General features: G+C 43.4%; 1 protein-coding gene across 4 annotated transcripts in view; it reads left to right on the top strand.

Annotated features, from left to right (window-relative positions):
• The window catches only part of LOC130290354 (protein crumbs homolog 2-like), a 125,793-nt gene that overhangs the window by 35,301 nt on the left and 75,103 nt on the right, over positions 1-15,389 (top strand). For 2 of the 4 annotated variants that reach the window (XM_056537866.1, XM_056537865.1), the window contains exon 2: positions 1,564-2,229. The exons of 1 other annotated variant lie outside the window; for it this stretch is intronic. In XM_056537866.1, coding sequence (XP_056393841.1) covers positions 1,564-2,229 — 666 coding nt within the window. The remainder of the gene's footprint in view (positions 1-1,563; positions 2,230-15,389) is intronic. One more of the 4 variants, XM_056537867.1, reaches the window with a different exon arrangement.

Genomic DNA, 15,389 nt, shown 5'->3' with positions numbered 1-15,389 from the left:
ATGGCAGTCATCAGGAACAGTGGAAGTTAAAGCAAGATCTGGAAGACCAAGAAAAATATCAGACAGAACAGCTCACAGGATTGTGAGAAAAACAATTCAAAACCCACGTTTGACTGCACAATCCCTCCAGAAAGATCTGGCAGACACTGGAGTTGTGGTACACTATTCCACTATAAAGAGATACTTGTACAAATATGGTCTTCATGGAATAGTCATCAGAAGAAAATCACTTCTACATCCTCACCACAAAAATCAGCGTTTGAACTTTGCAAATGAACATATAGACAAGCCTGATGCATTTTGGAAACAAGTTCTGTGGACCGATGAGGTTAAAATTTAACTTTTTGGCCGGAATGAGCAAAGGTACGTTTGGAGAAAAAGGGGAACAGAATTTAATGAAAAGAACCTCTGTCCAACTGTTAAGCATGGGGGTGGATCAATCATGCTTTGAGGTTGTATTGCAGCCAGTGGCACAGGGAACATCTGACGAGTAGAAGGAAAATTTGATTCAATAAAATTTCAGCAAATTTTGTATGCTAACTTGATGCCATCTGTGAAAAAGCTGAAGTTAAAGAGGCTTCTACAAATGGATAATGATCCTAAACACACCTCAAAATCCACGGGGGATTACATCAAGAGGTGTAAACTGAAGGTTTTGCCATGGCCTTCACAATCTACTGACCTCAATATAATTGAAAATCTATGGATAGACCTTAAAAGAGCAGTGCATGACAGACAGCCCAGAAATCTCAAAGAACTGGAAGACTTTTGTAAGGAAGAATGGGCAAAGACACCTCAAACAAGAATTGAAAGACTCTTGGCTGGCTACAAAAGCGTTTACAAGCTGTGACACTAGCCAAAGGGGGCAGTACAAGATATTAACTCTGCAGGGTGCCCAAACGTTTGCAGAGGCCATTTTTTTTGTTTTCTGTTATTTTGAAAGTGTAAATGATGGAAATAAAATCTAACTTTTGTTGACATATTATAAGAATGTCTAATCTGTAATTTGATGCCTTTTGGAGATTTTTCCATCTTTCTTTGGCTTCTTTATGCACATTAATACAAATTTTTACCTGAGGTGCCCAAACTTTTGATCCCCACTGTATCTACGCTGATTCTTAAACTATCTGAATTAACTAAACTTTACTGTCTGCACAACCATCAATAAAGTTATTGGGAGTTATGCTCACTGTAGAAATCAGCTGCTTCCAAAACCCCTCCAGCAGGCCAGAGTTGGGAACAAAATTTAAGGCATACCCTGAGAATATCCAGAAAAATGTCTCAGATTAGAATATCCCTTAAAGATTGCATTTAAAGATGGAATTTGGTGTTCTATATGAAAAAATAAAATGATAAGTCATCCATGGGAAAAGCAGTGGTGGAAAAAAGTGGCGCATAGCCCTATAGCAACTAATCAAATCCAATGTTTTATTAACTGAAAAGAAGGAACCGGAATAGAATATATAAAAATTGCACTATAGATAAGCTGAGATCCGATCTAGGTTAAGATTTGTCTAGGCTGATAACATAAATAATACTCTTGTACTTTTCTTTGATCTCTAGGTCTGGCACAATACTGTCTATCTAATACCTGTCTGAATGGAGGAACATGCCAGGAGACACTTGGTGGGTACACATGCCACTGCCCCACAGAGCCTAAGGCCTTCACTGGACTGGACTGTTCAGTATTATATAATGCATGCACAGTATTTACCTGCCCTAACAACCACTTGTGTCAAGCTACCCCTGGATACCTAGATTACCAGTGTGACTGCCAACATGGATTTAACTGCACTAAGTGTGATAGTGACCCGTGTGCCCTTCCAAACTTTCAGTGCTCAGATGAAGATTGGTCATTCACATGCAAATGCCGAGCTGGACACAGTGGTCCGCAATGCCAGAATACGGTGTCGCCATGTTCACCCAACCCTTGTGACCACAACGCTGTGTGTGTAGAGAACATGGACAGCTACACGTGTAATTGTCAACCAGACTACACAGGGCAACACTGTGAGATTGTAATAGGCAGCTGTGCATCTAACCCGTGTCAGAATGATGCCATCTGTGTGGATAAGGAAAACAAATACTTTTGTTACTGTGTGCCAGGTTTCCAAGGACATCACTGTGAAATAGACATAAATGAGTGTGCATCCAAGCCGTGCCAGAACAATGGCTCCTGCCACAACCTGAAGGATAGTTATAAGTGTCAATGTGCCACAGGATACACAGGTAAGGACGCAAGACATAAGTATTGTAATGTATTGTTTGCTGTATATTAGGAGATGCTTTTTATAATCTTATACAGTTATTGTTGAAAGGGCTATGCCCATCTGGACATTTATAGTATAAGCACAGGTTATGCCAAAAATGTCTGATAGCACATATCTCAAGAGGCCCCCTCTAGGCTGGAGGCAGATGCTAGAGGTGGTGGAAAAGCTAAAAACAGCCGAAGTGGATATTTTGCTAATTTTGCATAATTCCCAATGACATTAAAAGGGCACCGTCAGATCCAAAAACGTTTTATATGTTGTTTATATGTCGTCTCCGGTCCTCGGCTCCGTATGTGTTCTGCCGACTTCCTCTCTGGGAGGACTGCTCTCCGGGGAAGGGTCGGGGGTTGCGGCGTCTGTCATCACTTCCGGCCTTCCGGTTCTCTCTCCCCTTACTGTACTATGTGTATAATTTTAAATATTCAGTTCTCCCTCTATCCTTTGTGCCATGCCAGATACCAGGCCAAGCAGGAACCTACTATCCAGGACATGGTTGTCTGGGTTAAGGATTTTGTGCCCTCCAATATGAACACTATGGGAGCCTCCATTGACGAGCTGAAGCAATTGATGTCCGCCAAGCGTACAAGACCAGCTTCGCCACCAAGATCTATGGAGGTGTCCAGGGAAGCAGCTTGTGAAGACTCCCAGTCCTCCTCTTCTGAGGAAGAAGATAAATAAAAAAAATGTCTTCCCGGAGAAAACTCAGCGGTTGCTTAGGTCTATCAGGTTGGGGGACCGAAGCCTCTATGTCCCCCTCTAAGGGGCCTAGGACCTTTAAAGCAGATGATTCCCTCTGGTCTTTAATGAAGATGGAGTGGAAAAAGCCGGAAAAAGGTCCCGTGCTTACCAAGCGCTTTAAAAGCATGTTTCCGTTACAGGAAGACCAAGTCTCTTCCTGGGGACCTGTACCTAAGGTGGATTTGGCCATCTCAAAATTATCCAAACGGACCTTGGTTCCCTCGGAGGATGGCTCTAGCCTCCAGGATGCCATGGACCGTAAGGCCAATTGCGCTTTTTGGTGCACTTATTCTACCGCCTCGGCGTCCGCCTCTGTGGTGATAGCCTCCTCTGAGGTAGCAAAATTTTTGAGAAATAGATTTTCTCAAATCCAGTCCGACCCAGACCAAGGGGTCTCTAGGGATGACATTTTGGCCACTTGTAAAACGGCTAGTTTGGATATAGCATTCCTCTGTGATGCCGCCCCTCAGCAGCTTAAGCTGGCCTTTAAGTCCATGGCCCTCTCCTCAGCGGGGCATCGCCCCTTATGGCTTTAACCTTGGAGGTCTGACACCTTCTCTAAGCACACTCTGTGTGCTATGTCTTATGAGCCTGGCATTCTCTTTGGGGCTGAGCTCAACCGCATTATCGAAGGACGGTCGAGGTAAGAGGTATGGAGCCAGGTCAGGCTAGCAAGCCAAATCCCAAAAAGATTGGGGGTCCCAAAAACAAAGGGGCGGTAGACGCTCCAGGGGCTCCAAGGGTGGAAGATCCTCAGCGGCCTGACTACAGGCCTCTTCGAGGCTCTTGGATATCTGCCAGTGCTCCCACTCTGTCCCAACTTCCCTATCCTTCTCTATGAGGATGATCATAGACCTAAGGTTCTTCAACCGGTCTATCAGACGGAAGCGTTTCCGCATGGAAACAATTCAGTCAATTATTAATCTTCTTATGCCAGGGGATTTCCTGGGAACCTTGGATCCACCCTGGGTCCAGAAGATTCTTAAGGATCGCTGTTCAAATTCAGGGAGTTCTAAGGCAATTTCAGTTTGTTGCCCTCTTGTTTGGGATTTCTTTGGCCCCCCACACTTTTACCAAGGTAGTAGTTTCCGTGGTGGCTGCTGTGAGACTTGAGGGACTGTGTATAGTCCCTTACCTAGACAATTGGCTTCTCAAAGCCTCCTCTCAAGCGATCCTTTCCCAACATATTCAGACTGCTGTGTCTTTTCTTCATCAACTAGGCTGGATAATCAAGGCTGGATAATCAATTGGAACAAATCCAATCTTCAACCAGACACGTCTGTGAAATTCCTAGGGTTCATGATAGATTCCGTAGCGATGACTATTCATCTAACTCCTGAAAGATAGCTATGCTATCTAATGAAAATGCTGGGACTGATGTCTGCAACCGCGGAAGCGGTAGCATGGGCTCTATGGCACCTACTTCCGCTTCAGTCGGAGGTTTTAGCCAAGTGGGATCACAGTCCGAAGGGACTAAATTCCATGCACTCCCTGACTCCTCAAGTCCGGTCCTCTCTGTGTTGTTGGGCTCACCTTCAGGACGGAAAATCTCTGATCCAATCTGTTTGGATCATACTTACAACAGACACATCCCTTGTAGGTTGGGGAGCGCATCTTCTGGACAAAACAGTCCAAGGGACTTTGGTCTCCCCAGGAGAAGACATTATGCTCAAATCTCCTAGAGATTCGGGCCATCAGATTGGCTCTATTCCACTTTGCCCCTTACAGTCAGGTCAAAGCTGTGAGAGTTCAGTCAGGCAGCATGACAGCTGTTTTATATATCAACAAAGAGAGAGGCAAGTCTCCCTAGAGAGATAGGTGTGATTCTGGATTGGGCAGAATTGAACCTCACCCACTTATCGGCCGTTCGTATCCGGGGTACTCACAATGTAATAGCAGACCGCCTGAGCAGAGGCCTTCCAACCGGAGATCAGATTGTGCTCAGGTGGGGCATGCCAGAGATCGATCTCATGGCAACGAGGTTCAACGCCAAGGTGGACAGATACTGTTCCCTCTACAGAGAGGACAATCCCTTGGCGGTAGATGCTCTGTCAATCCCTTGGAGGTTCAGGCTAGCCTATATCTTCCCTCCTATTTCCTTGATTCCGAGGGTATTGATGAAAATCAGGCAGGACCAAGCCTCTGTGATAGCCATCATTCCATATTGGCCCAAAAAAGCTTGGTTCACCCAACTCATTCAGATAAGTCAGGGTCAGTGCTTTTAAGTCAGGAAGTTCTTTTTTTTTTGAATTTCTTTCAAAAAGAAAAAAGCATTTCTCCTGCGGTGTTGCTATCAGTGTGTGAAGAGTGGGAGAAGAGGGTTGCATTGACAATCCAATACAATGGGCAGCACATTGAACACATTTTATAAGTAGTAAGAAACTTGTAAATAACTCCTGAAAGAATAAAGTTACGTTAAAACCAAGCACATCATTGTTTTTCTTGTGAAATTCCCAATAAGTTTGATGCGTCACATGACCCTCTTCCTATTGAAAAAACAAAAGTTGGATTCAAAATGTCCGACTTCAAAATGGCCGCCATTGTCACCACCCATCTTGAAAAGTGTTCCCCCTCACGTATACTAATGTGCCACAAACAGGAAGTTAATATCACCAACCATTCCCATTTTATTAAGGTGTATCCATGTAAATGGCCCACCCTGTAGATAGGAAACAAGAAATTGGTAACCAAATTCAGGAGTTTTGGCAAATAAATTACTCCACGGCAACAATTCAGTTAGTTTGGGACTAAAGCATTCATTAGAGGGTTAATGTTAAAAGAAATTGTGAATAAAAAGAAAGCGTTTGGTAGGAAAGGAAAAGATTTGGAAAGGGAAGTAGGGGAAGCAGAGGTGATCTACTCTAACACACCTACACAAACTAATTATATTAAAATTAAAGAAAAACAAGACAAATTGTTATGGCGAGCGCTCCGGCCGGTCACACTGGCCGTGAGCACTCTCTCCCTCTGTCTTCCGGCAGGCCCGGGATTCGCATCGCAGGACGCACCCACATGCGGATCTCGGGCCGTCACTTACCTCCTCCTTCTTCTGTCTCCTCTGTGTTCTTACACCCCCAGCATGCTCATCCCTGCCTCCTAGGGTGCACGCGCACCGGAGCTCTGGGATTTAAAGGGCCAGTGCACCCTTAATTAGTGTTTGCACCTGACACTACCTTATAAAGTCCCTACACCTTCACCAGACCCCTTTGTCCGTCCCTGACCCCTCTTTTCTCCACCAGACCTCTCTGTCCGTCCCTTAACAATTTTTAATCCACCAGACCCCTTTGTCCATCCCTGACCCCTCTGTATTCCACCAGACCCCTCTGTCCATCCCTGACCCCTCTGTATTCCACCAGACCCCTCTGTCCATCCCTGACCCTTCTGTATTCCACCAGACCCCTCTGTCTGTTCCTTACCCCTCTGTGGTGAGCCAGGGGGTGTGAAGGTGAGGTGTATGGGGCAGATGTTGTAGCCCAGGGGCAGGTGTTATTAACCCCTAAAAGTTCGTTATGCCGGGGTGAGGTTTTCACTGCAGGAGAGCCTCTCGGACACAGAGGGACTCACCCTAACAGGGCCTAAGTACTGTATGGGACTATATCCCGTACTGGGACATCACACCTCTGTATTCCACCAGACCCCTCTGTCGATCCCTGACCCCTCTGTAGTCCACCAGACCCCTCGGTCCATCCCTGACCCCTCTGTATTCCACCAGACCCCTCTGTCCATCCCTGACCCCTCTGTACTCCAGCTGGCAGGGTCACTGTGTACATACATTACATTACTTATCCTGTACTGATTATGAGTTATATCCTGTATTATACTCCAGAGCTGTACTCACTATTCCGCTGGTGAGATCACTGTGTACATACATTACATTACTTATCCTGTACTGATCCTGAGTTATATCCTGTATTATACTCCAGAGCTGTACTCACTATTCCGCTGGTAGAAAACGTATACCTATCTGAAGATCATGGGGAGTCTGAGCGCTGGGGCCCCCCACTATCTTCTGTTTGGAGTCCCTGTGCTGTAGCACAGCAGCGCGTTATGACCCCCTCCATATAGTTTTATGGGAGAGCCGTTCAGCAATCTTCAGCTCTCCCATAGAGCTTTATGGAGGGGGTGTGGCGGCCTCTGCTTGGGTGGGGGTAAATTTTTTAACATTAGATTTGCCCTTGCAGTGGCCGTCACACAGCCGTGCACTAACTGCAGTATGAAAGGGGCCATACACGCCAGTAAAAATTTCCTTTTTTGCATATTGTGTGCACAGACATCTACTTCCCCATACACTTACATTAAGCACATTTATAATAAAAATACGATCACAATCTTTCCACAATTTTGCGAACCCATTTCCCCCCAGCCCCCCCGTTATGTACCCCATTATACCCAACTATGATTAACATTTGGCCCCTTGCATTTGTGGCTCCGCCTCCACATAGCCACACCCACCCATGACTAAAATGCTCTGCTAATTCTAAAATGCTCGGGCCTATTTTTGGTCCCAGTCCGGCCCTGTTCCCCTATGCATCTATTTATGATCAAGAAAAGGAACAATGCATCTTGTCCTAAAAGTGGCCAACTGAAAGCAGGCACAATACATTTGATATGGAGTTGTCCTTGGGTAAACAATGTTTGGAAGGAAGTAATGGAAACCATAGAGAAATGTTTAAATCTTAAATTAAATGTATCAGTGAAATGTGCCATTCTGGGAGATACTTCTGAAGTGTAGTAGTCTAGAGATTTAATACTTAGTCTTTTCACTCTTGCCAAATATGTAATTATAAGGAAATGGGTCGATGCTAATATGTCTAGTATAGATCATTGGAAACTGCTAGCAAATACAATTAAAGCTTTTGGAAATGTAAATGTGGGGCTCAGTCAAAAATCAAAAAGAAAGAAAAAGTTTGATTTAAAGGGGTATTTCAGGAAAAAACTTTTTTTATATATCAACTGGCTCCAGAAAGTTAAACAGATTTGTAAATTACTTCTATTAAAAAATCTTAATCCTTTCAGTACTTATGAGCTTCTGAAGTTAAGGCTGTTCTTTTCTGTCTAAGTGCTCTCTGATGACACGTGTCTCAGGAACCGCCCAGTTTAGAAGCAAATCCCCATAGCAAACCTCTTCTAAACTGGGCAGTTCCCGAGACACGTGTCATCAGAGAGCACAAGAGAGAAAAGAACAACCTTAACTTTAGAAGCTCATAAGTACTGAAAGGATTCAGATTTTTTAATAGAAGTAATTTACACATCTGTTTGACTTTCTGGAGCCAGTTGATATATATATAAAAAAAAGTTTTTTCCTGGAATACCCCTTTAACTTTTGTGGAAATAATTGAATGTCAACATTGGTGTTTTTTTTTTCCTCTTATCACACAGAGGGAGGGAGGAATGGGGATATGGGGGGGGGAGGTTGATGTAAAACACGGTTGTTACATTTTTTACATGAATCATTTGTAAACTGTATAACTCTTGGAAAATAAAAAGGTAGAAAAAAAAAAAAGACTTTTCGTAACATGGTTGTTTAAAAAGTTTGGAATATTTAATAAAGAAAATAGCTCCCAGGTGTCCCCATATCTACTTGGACACCAACCAGTCCCGCTGCAAAATCATGCTTGTCCATGAGTCATGGACAAGAGGTGACTCATGGACAAGGCTGCATGACCAGGTGCACCAATCACCTCCCACCACCACAAGGAGGGACACGCCCCCTTCCCCTTTACCTGTGAGCTAATGAAAAGAGGAATCATTATAATAAATATAGGTGATAGAGGCATAAAAATTAGACGTATATGATCAGGATTAGGAGTAACTTTTTTTTTATTATAGTATTGGCATTTTTCCCTCGGTGTTTTGATCATAACGGTCATGTGATTCTTTATCATGTCACTATTGAAGAAATGTGGAAAAGAAAAAACGCCAAGGCTAAACCCAGATGGCGTTTTTCATGGTGTTTTTTTATTTTTATTTTTTGCTCCCATAGACTTTTATTGGAGAGAAAAAACAAGAATTTGCCACAAAAAAAACATTATAGTCTCAACATAAATTCATATATAAAACATTTTTACCAATAAAACGGTGTGTGTGTGTGTGTGTGTGTGTGTGTGTGTGTGTGTGGCTTTTTTGGGTCATTTTTGAAAAATGTAAATGTTTTAAAAAGTGGAAATTTAGCCCAGTGTTTTCCAAACAGTGTGCCTCCAGCTGTTCCAAAACTACAACTGCCAGCATGCCGGGACAGCCATGTTGGAAGTTGTAGTTTTGTTAAAGCTGAAGGCACACTTTTTTGGAAAACACTGACTTACGCAACCATTGATTTAAATGGGTCCACAGACAGTCCGCAATAGTGTCAGAATCGTGGACTGTCCGCGGACCCATTCAAATGAATGTTAGCGTAACTCGCAGCGGGAAACCCGCTGCTAGTTACTAGCGTGTGAATGCTAGCGTGTGTTACTAGCGTGTGAATGCACCCTAAAAGTGCTAAAGCGCCTCACAGATCAAGGGAGGTCAGACCAACCACCTATCATGAAGTCAATTGGGAGCTGTCAGAATCCACGTTTAGGTTGTTCCATTCTAGTGCCAGCCTTATGCCGCAAAATCGTATACACTTTAAGGGCAGGGTCACATGTGTTGTATTCTGCTGCTGCAAATTTTTCTACCTATTGACATCAATGGATAGCAAAATACAATATATATGACCATACCCTAAAGAGAAAAACATAAAAAATGATCTTTAAGGGTAGGGTCACATGAGCCATATTTTGCTGCTGCATATTTTCCTTCCCATTGAAGTCAATGGGTAGCAAAACCAGTTGTGTATTTTGACACCCATTGACTTTAACGGGTAGGAAAATACGCAGCAAAACATGGCACGTGTTACCCAACACTTAGTCTGTCATAGATACAAAAAAAGATACTCACATGGAAAAAAAAAAAAGACTGCCAAAATAAATGTTCTGTCCTTTGGCAGCTTCAGGCTATGTTCAATATGGCAGAAAATGTGCTGAATGGCAGACATTCCGCACATTTGCTTGTTTCGTTGGCACTAGGACCGCTCGGAAATGTGCTGTCTCCATAAACGGCAATGCATTTCCGAGCGGAAGCCATGGAAACAATAAACTGTTTCATTGTTTCTGCTGATGTAGGAATCGGGATTTCCCCAGCAGAAACATCCGCCGCAGAAATTATGAAATTATGCACAGTGCAGCAGAATCCCATTGAAGTCAATAGGACACTCCGAGCGGAATATTCCAGCAGAATTCTAGCCTCAGGATGTTATACAGTACCTTTCAATGCTGCAGTTTCCTGTGTGCTGCTCATTCTGGAAAGAAAAGAGTTAAAGCCACATCTTACTGAGATCAAGGATACTCATGGCAGCTGGACCTGTCAGCAAGGATTGTGATTAACTCATGTTCCTCAAAGAGCTTTGTATATGTCTATAGTCTATGTAGATTAGTGTTTCCCAACCAGTGTTCCTCCAGCTGTTGCAAAACTACAGCTCCCAGTATGCCCGGACAGCCAAAGGCTGTCCGGGCATGCTGGGAGTTGTAGTTTTGCAGCAGCTGGAGGCACACTGGTTGGGAAACCCTGATTTAGATATTACACCCTATATGCACTGCTAAAAAAAAATAAAGTGAACACTTAAACAACACAATGTAACTCCAAGTCAATGACACTTCTGTGAAATCACACTGTCCACTCAGGAAGCAACACTGATTGACAATCAATTTCACATGCTGTTGTGCAAATGGAACAGACAACAGGTGGAAATTATAGGCAATTAGCAAGACACCCCCAATAAAGGAGTGGTTCTGCAGGTGGTGACCACAGACCACTTCTCAGTTCCTATGCTTTCTGGCTGATGTTTTGGTCACTTTTGAATGCTGGCAGTGCTTTCACTCTAGTGGTAGCATGAGACAGAGTCTACAACCCACACAAGTGGCTCAGGTAGTGCAGCTCATCCAGGATGGCACATCAATGCCAGCTGTGGCAAGAAGGTTTGCTGTGTCTGTCAGCATAGTGTCCAAAACATGGAGGTGCTACCAGGGGACAGGCCAGTACATCAGGAGATGTGGAGAGGGTAACAACCCAGCAGCAGGTCCGCCTTTGTGCAAGAAGGAGCAGGAGGAGCACAGCCAGAGCCCTGCAAAATGACCTCCAGCAGGCCACAAATGTGCATGTGTCCACTCACACGGTCATAAACAGACTCCATGAGGGTGGTATGAGGGCACAACGTCCACAGGTGGGGTTTGTGCTTACAACCCAACACTGTGCAGGATGTTTGGCATTTGCCAGTGAACACCAATATTGGCATATTCACCACTGGTGCCCTGTGCTCTTCACAGATGAAAGCAGGTTCACACTGAGCACGTGTGACAGACGTGACAGAGTCTGGAGACGCCGTGGAGAACATTCTGCTGCCTGCAATATCCTCCAGCATGACCGGTTTGGCGGTGGGTCAGTAATGGTGTGGAGTGGCATTTCTTTGGGGGGCCGCACAGCGCTCCATGTGCTTGCCAGAGGTACCCTGACGGCCATTAGGTACCGAGATGGGATCCTCACATCTGGGACATCATGTCTCGCTCCATCCGCCAACGCCACGTTGCACCACAGACTATCCAGGAGTTGGTGGATGCTTTAGTCCAGGTCTGGGAGGACATCCCTCAGGAGACCATCCGCCACCTCATCAGGAGCATGCCCACGCATTGTAGGGAGGTCATACGGGCACGTGGAGGCCACACACACTACTGAGACTCATTTTGACTTGTTTTAAGGACATTACATCAAAGTTGGATCAGCCTGTAGTGTGGTTTTCCACTTTGATTTTGAGTGTGACTCCAAATCCAGACCTCCATGGGTTGATAAATTTGATTTCTATTGATAATTTGTGTGTGATTTTGTTGTCAGCACATTCGACTATGTAAAGACAAAAGCATTTCATACGATTAGTTAAAGGGGTATTGCAGGAAAAAACATTTTTTATATATCAACTGGCTCCAGAAAGTTAAACGGATTGGTTAATTACTTCTATTAAAAAAATTTAACTCTTCCAGTACTTATCAGCTGCTGAAGTTGAGTTTTTTTTTTCTGTCTGACAACAGTGCTCTGTGCTGACACCTCTGTCTGTCTCCGGGAACTGCACGGAGTAGAAGAGGTTTGCCATAGGGATTTGCTTCTACTTTGGACAGTTTCTGAGACAGGTGTCATCAGAGAGCACTTAGAAAAGAACAACTCAACTCCAGCAGCTCATAAGTACTGAAAGGATTAAGATTACTTTTTTTTTTTTTATAGAAGTAATTTACAAATATGTTTAACTTTCCGGAGCCAGTTAATATATATATTTTTAAAAAAAGTTATGTTTTTTTCCTGGATAACCCCTTAAATTCATTCAGATATAGGATATGTTATCTTAGTGTTCCCTTTATTTTTTTTTGAGCAGTGTAGTATTGGTCATACCAGCAGTGACCATGCAGTCTGGAATCCAGTCCACTGTTTCGCTCCCCCCTTCACTGCCCCCTATTAGCCCCAGACCACAGCCTGGTACTATCAGGCAGAAAGCAATGACAACTATCCATGTATGTGGGAATGTGAGGTACGCAGCGGAGGAATTCTTCTTGTGATCAATCACTGTATGAGGTTTGTAACGTTTTCTAGCTGGAAGTTGAAAGGAGACCCCCAGACCCTCACAGCTTGTTGCTAAACTAACCTAATCCTATTAGACAAGCAGGTAGAGAGGCGACGCATGGTGGTGTAATAATGTTATTTAGGTTAGTATCGGTTCACACTGTGTTAGTGCACCCCTTAGTCCTTGTAATGGGAGCAGCGGACCCGATTAATTCAATAGATGAACAGGGTCACCTAGTGACTTAGTTGGGGATGTATACGCTATGTCAAGTGGACCAATGGGACTCTGCTGCAACAGAAGTGCTTTTAGGTACACTGAAAATAGTGCATGCGGCCCGAATTGAGTGACTAGGTGACTCCATTCAGCCATTGAAATTAGCGCCCCCTGCTTCCGTTAACAGTATAGGTCGGCATCCTGTTTTCGGCGAGATGCCAACGGATACAACTTAGCTTTAGCTTTAGATCGTAATCCAATGAAAAAATTCCAGTCCAAAATTCTGTTGCAGCAGAGTCCCATTGTTTTTGATAGGATTTTGCTGCACTGTGCACACGTCGGAATTTCCGCGGCGGAAACACCTGCTGTGGAAATTCCGATTCTTGCCTCTGCAGAAATAACTCACATGTCAATTCTTTCTGGGGAATCTGCTTGGAAATGCATTGCTGTCTATGGAGATGGCGCATTTCTGAGCAGTCTTTGCGTCTGCAGAATGTCTTCTGGAAATTTTTCTGGTAAAAATTATGCAAAAGAAATATGCAGTGTGAACATACCCTAATGTGTGCACTGACCTGGAGTGAACCTAGCCCTATACAATATTTTTCCTGTAGGAGTATGTTTACATGGCAGATTGTCCACCCTGAAAGTGTCCGGGAAGACATTCCGCAAGCACCAGCACAACAAGCCGGTGCTAGGACCACACGACAACGCACAATCTCCATAGATGGCAATGCATTTTGCAGAGTCTGAAATCGGAATTTCCACCATAGGTGTTTCTGCCGCAGCAATTCTGCCGTGAGCACGGCCAGCAGAATCTTATTGAAAACAATGGGAGTCTGCTGCAACAGAATTTCTGAGTGGAATTTTTCCACAGGATTCTGCTCAGAAATAGTGAAAAGGAGACGAAAAATGTGGTGTAAACGCACCCTGAGGCTACTTCACACACAACTTATTTTAGGTGTTTTTTTCACCTGAAAAGAAAATAGCCCTCCAAAGTACTGTTACGGTATTTTCAAGTGGTTGTTATGTGGCATTTTGTGAGTTTCTTTAACGTTATTGATGTTAATGGGAGCTTCAATGTGGAACTGCACTGAAATTTGTCATGTTGTGTCTTCTTTCAGCTTGTTTTTTACATTGTTTCTTCCCATGGGATCAAGTCCTTAAAGGGGTACTCCTCTGCTAAACATCTTATCCCCGCGATCTGCGTGCAGACACCCGGCATTCTGGACATTATGTTCAGAACACTGAGTTCAGACGCCCGTGGTTGTGATGTCCCGCCATGCCCCCTGCATTCATGTCAGTGGGAGCGGGCCACGGCCACCTGAACCCAGCGTTCTGAACAAAATGTCCCAGCGGCAGGACCCCAGCAATTAGACATCTTATCCCCTATCATTTGGAATTTATTAAAACCTATATAGAGGAAGATTGGTGCAGTAATCCATAGCAACTAAACAGATTGCTTTATTTTTAAAGAGGTCTCTGAAAAATGAAAGAAAAAATCTGGTTGCTGTGGGTAACTGCACTACTTCGCCTCTACACAGGTTTTGTGAAAAGGATGTTTTTTCATGAAAACTTGGCATTTTTCCTCTTATAGACTTCAATGGCTGGAAAAAGCAGATTTGTAAATTAAACAGATTTGTAAATTACTTCTATTATAAAATCTTAATCCTTCCAGTACTTATTAGCTGCTGAATACTTCAGAGGAAATGGTTTTCCTTTTGGAACATAGAGCTCTCTGCTGACATCATGACCACAGTGCTCTCTGCTGACATCTCTGTCCATTTTAGGAATTGTCCAGAGCAGCATATGTTTGCTATGGGGATTTTTCTCCTACTCTGGACAGTTCCTAAAATGGACAGAGATGTCAGCAGAGAGCACTGTGGTCATGATGTCAGCAGGGAGCTCAGTGTTCCAAAAAAGAAAACCATTTCCTCTGTAATATACAGACCCTAAAAAGTACTGGAAGGATTAAGATTTTTTAATAGACGTAATTTACAAATCTGTTTAACTTTCTGGCACCAGTTGATTTAAAAAAAAAAAAAAGTTTTCCACGGGAGAACCCCTTTAATTCTTCAGTTTAAATCCTTAAATCACATGAATGAATCCCATGATGACAAAAACACAGGGGATAAAATGGCTGATATTGTAACAATATACTGTAAACCACAATAAATATATTACTTTGCCTTTTTGTGACATTTTTCCTCACTAAGGGTACGTTTACACAGGCGTATTTCTTTTCAAACTCGCAGTGGATTTTCCGCTGCGAGTTTGAAAATGGTCACCACACGATTATATTTTTTTATTTATTAATTTTTGTTTCACATTAAAGGGGTACTCCCGTGGAAACATTTTTTTTATATTATTTTTTTTAAATCAAGTTGTGCCAGAAAGTTAAACAGATTTGTAAATCCCTTCTATTAAAAAATCTTAATCGTTCCAGAACTTTTTAGGGGCTGTATACTACAGAGGAATTGCTTTTCTTTTTTTATTTCTCTGATGTCATGAATACAGGGCTCTCTGCTGACCTCTGCTGTCCATTTTTG

The sequence above is a fragment of the Hyla sarda genome, chromosome 9 (assembly GCF_029499605.1).
Source record: "Hyla sarda isolate aHylSar1 chromosome 9, aHylSar1.hap1, whole genome shotgun sequence".
In the NCBI taxonomy this organism is placed as follows: Eukaryota; Metazoa; Chordata; class Amphibia; order Anura; family Hylidae; genus Hyla; species Hyla sarda.
The sequence above is the reverse complement of the archived record's forward strand: the minus strand, read 5'-3'. Positions and strand labels throughout refer to the sequence as shown.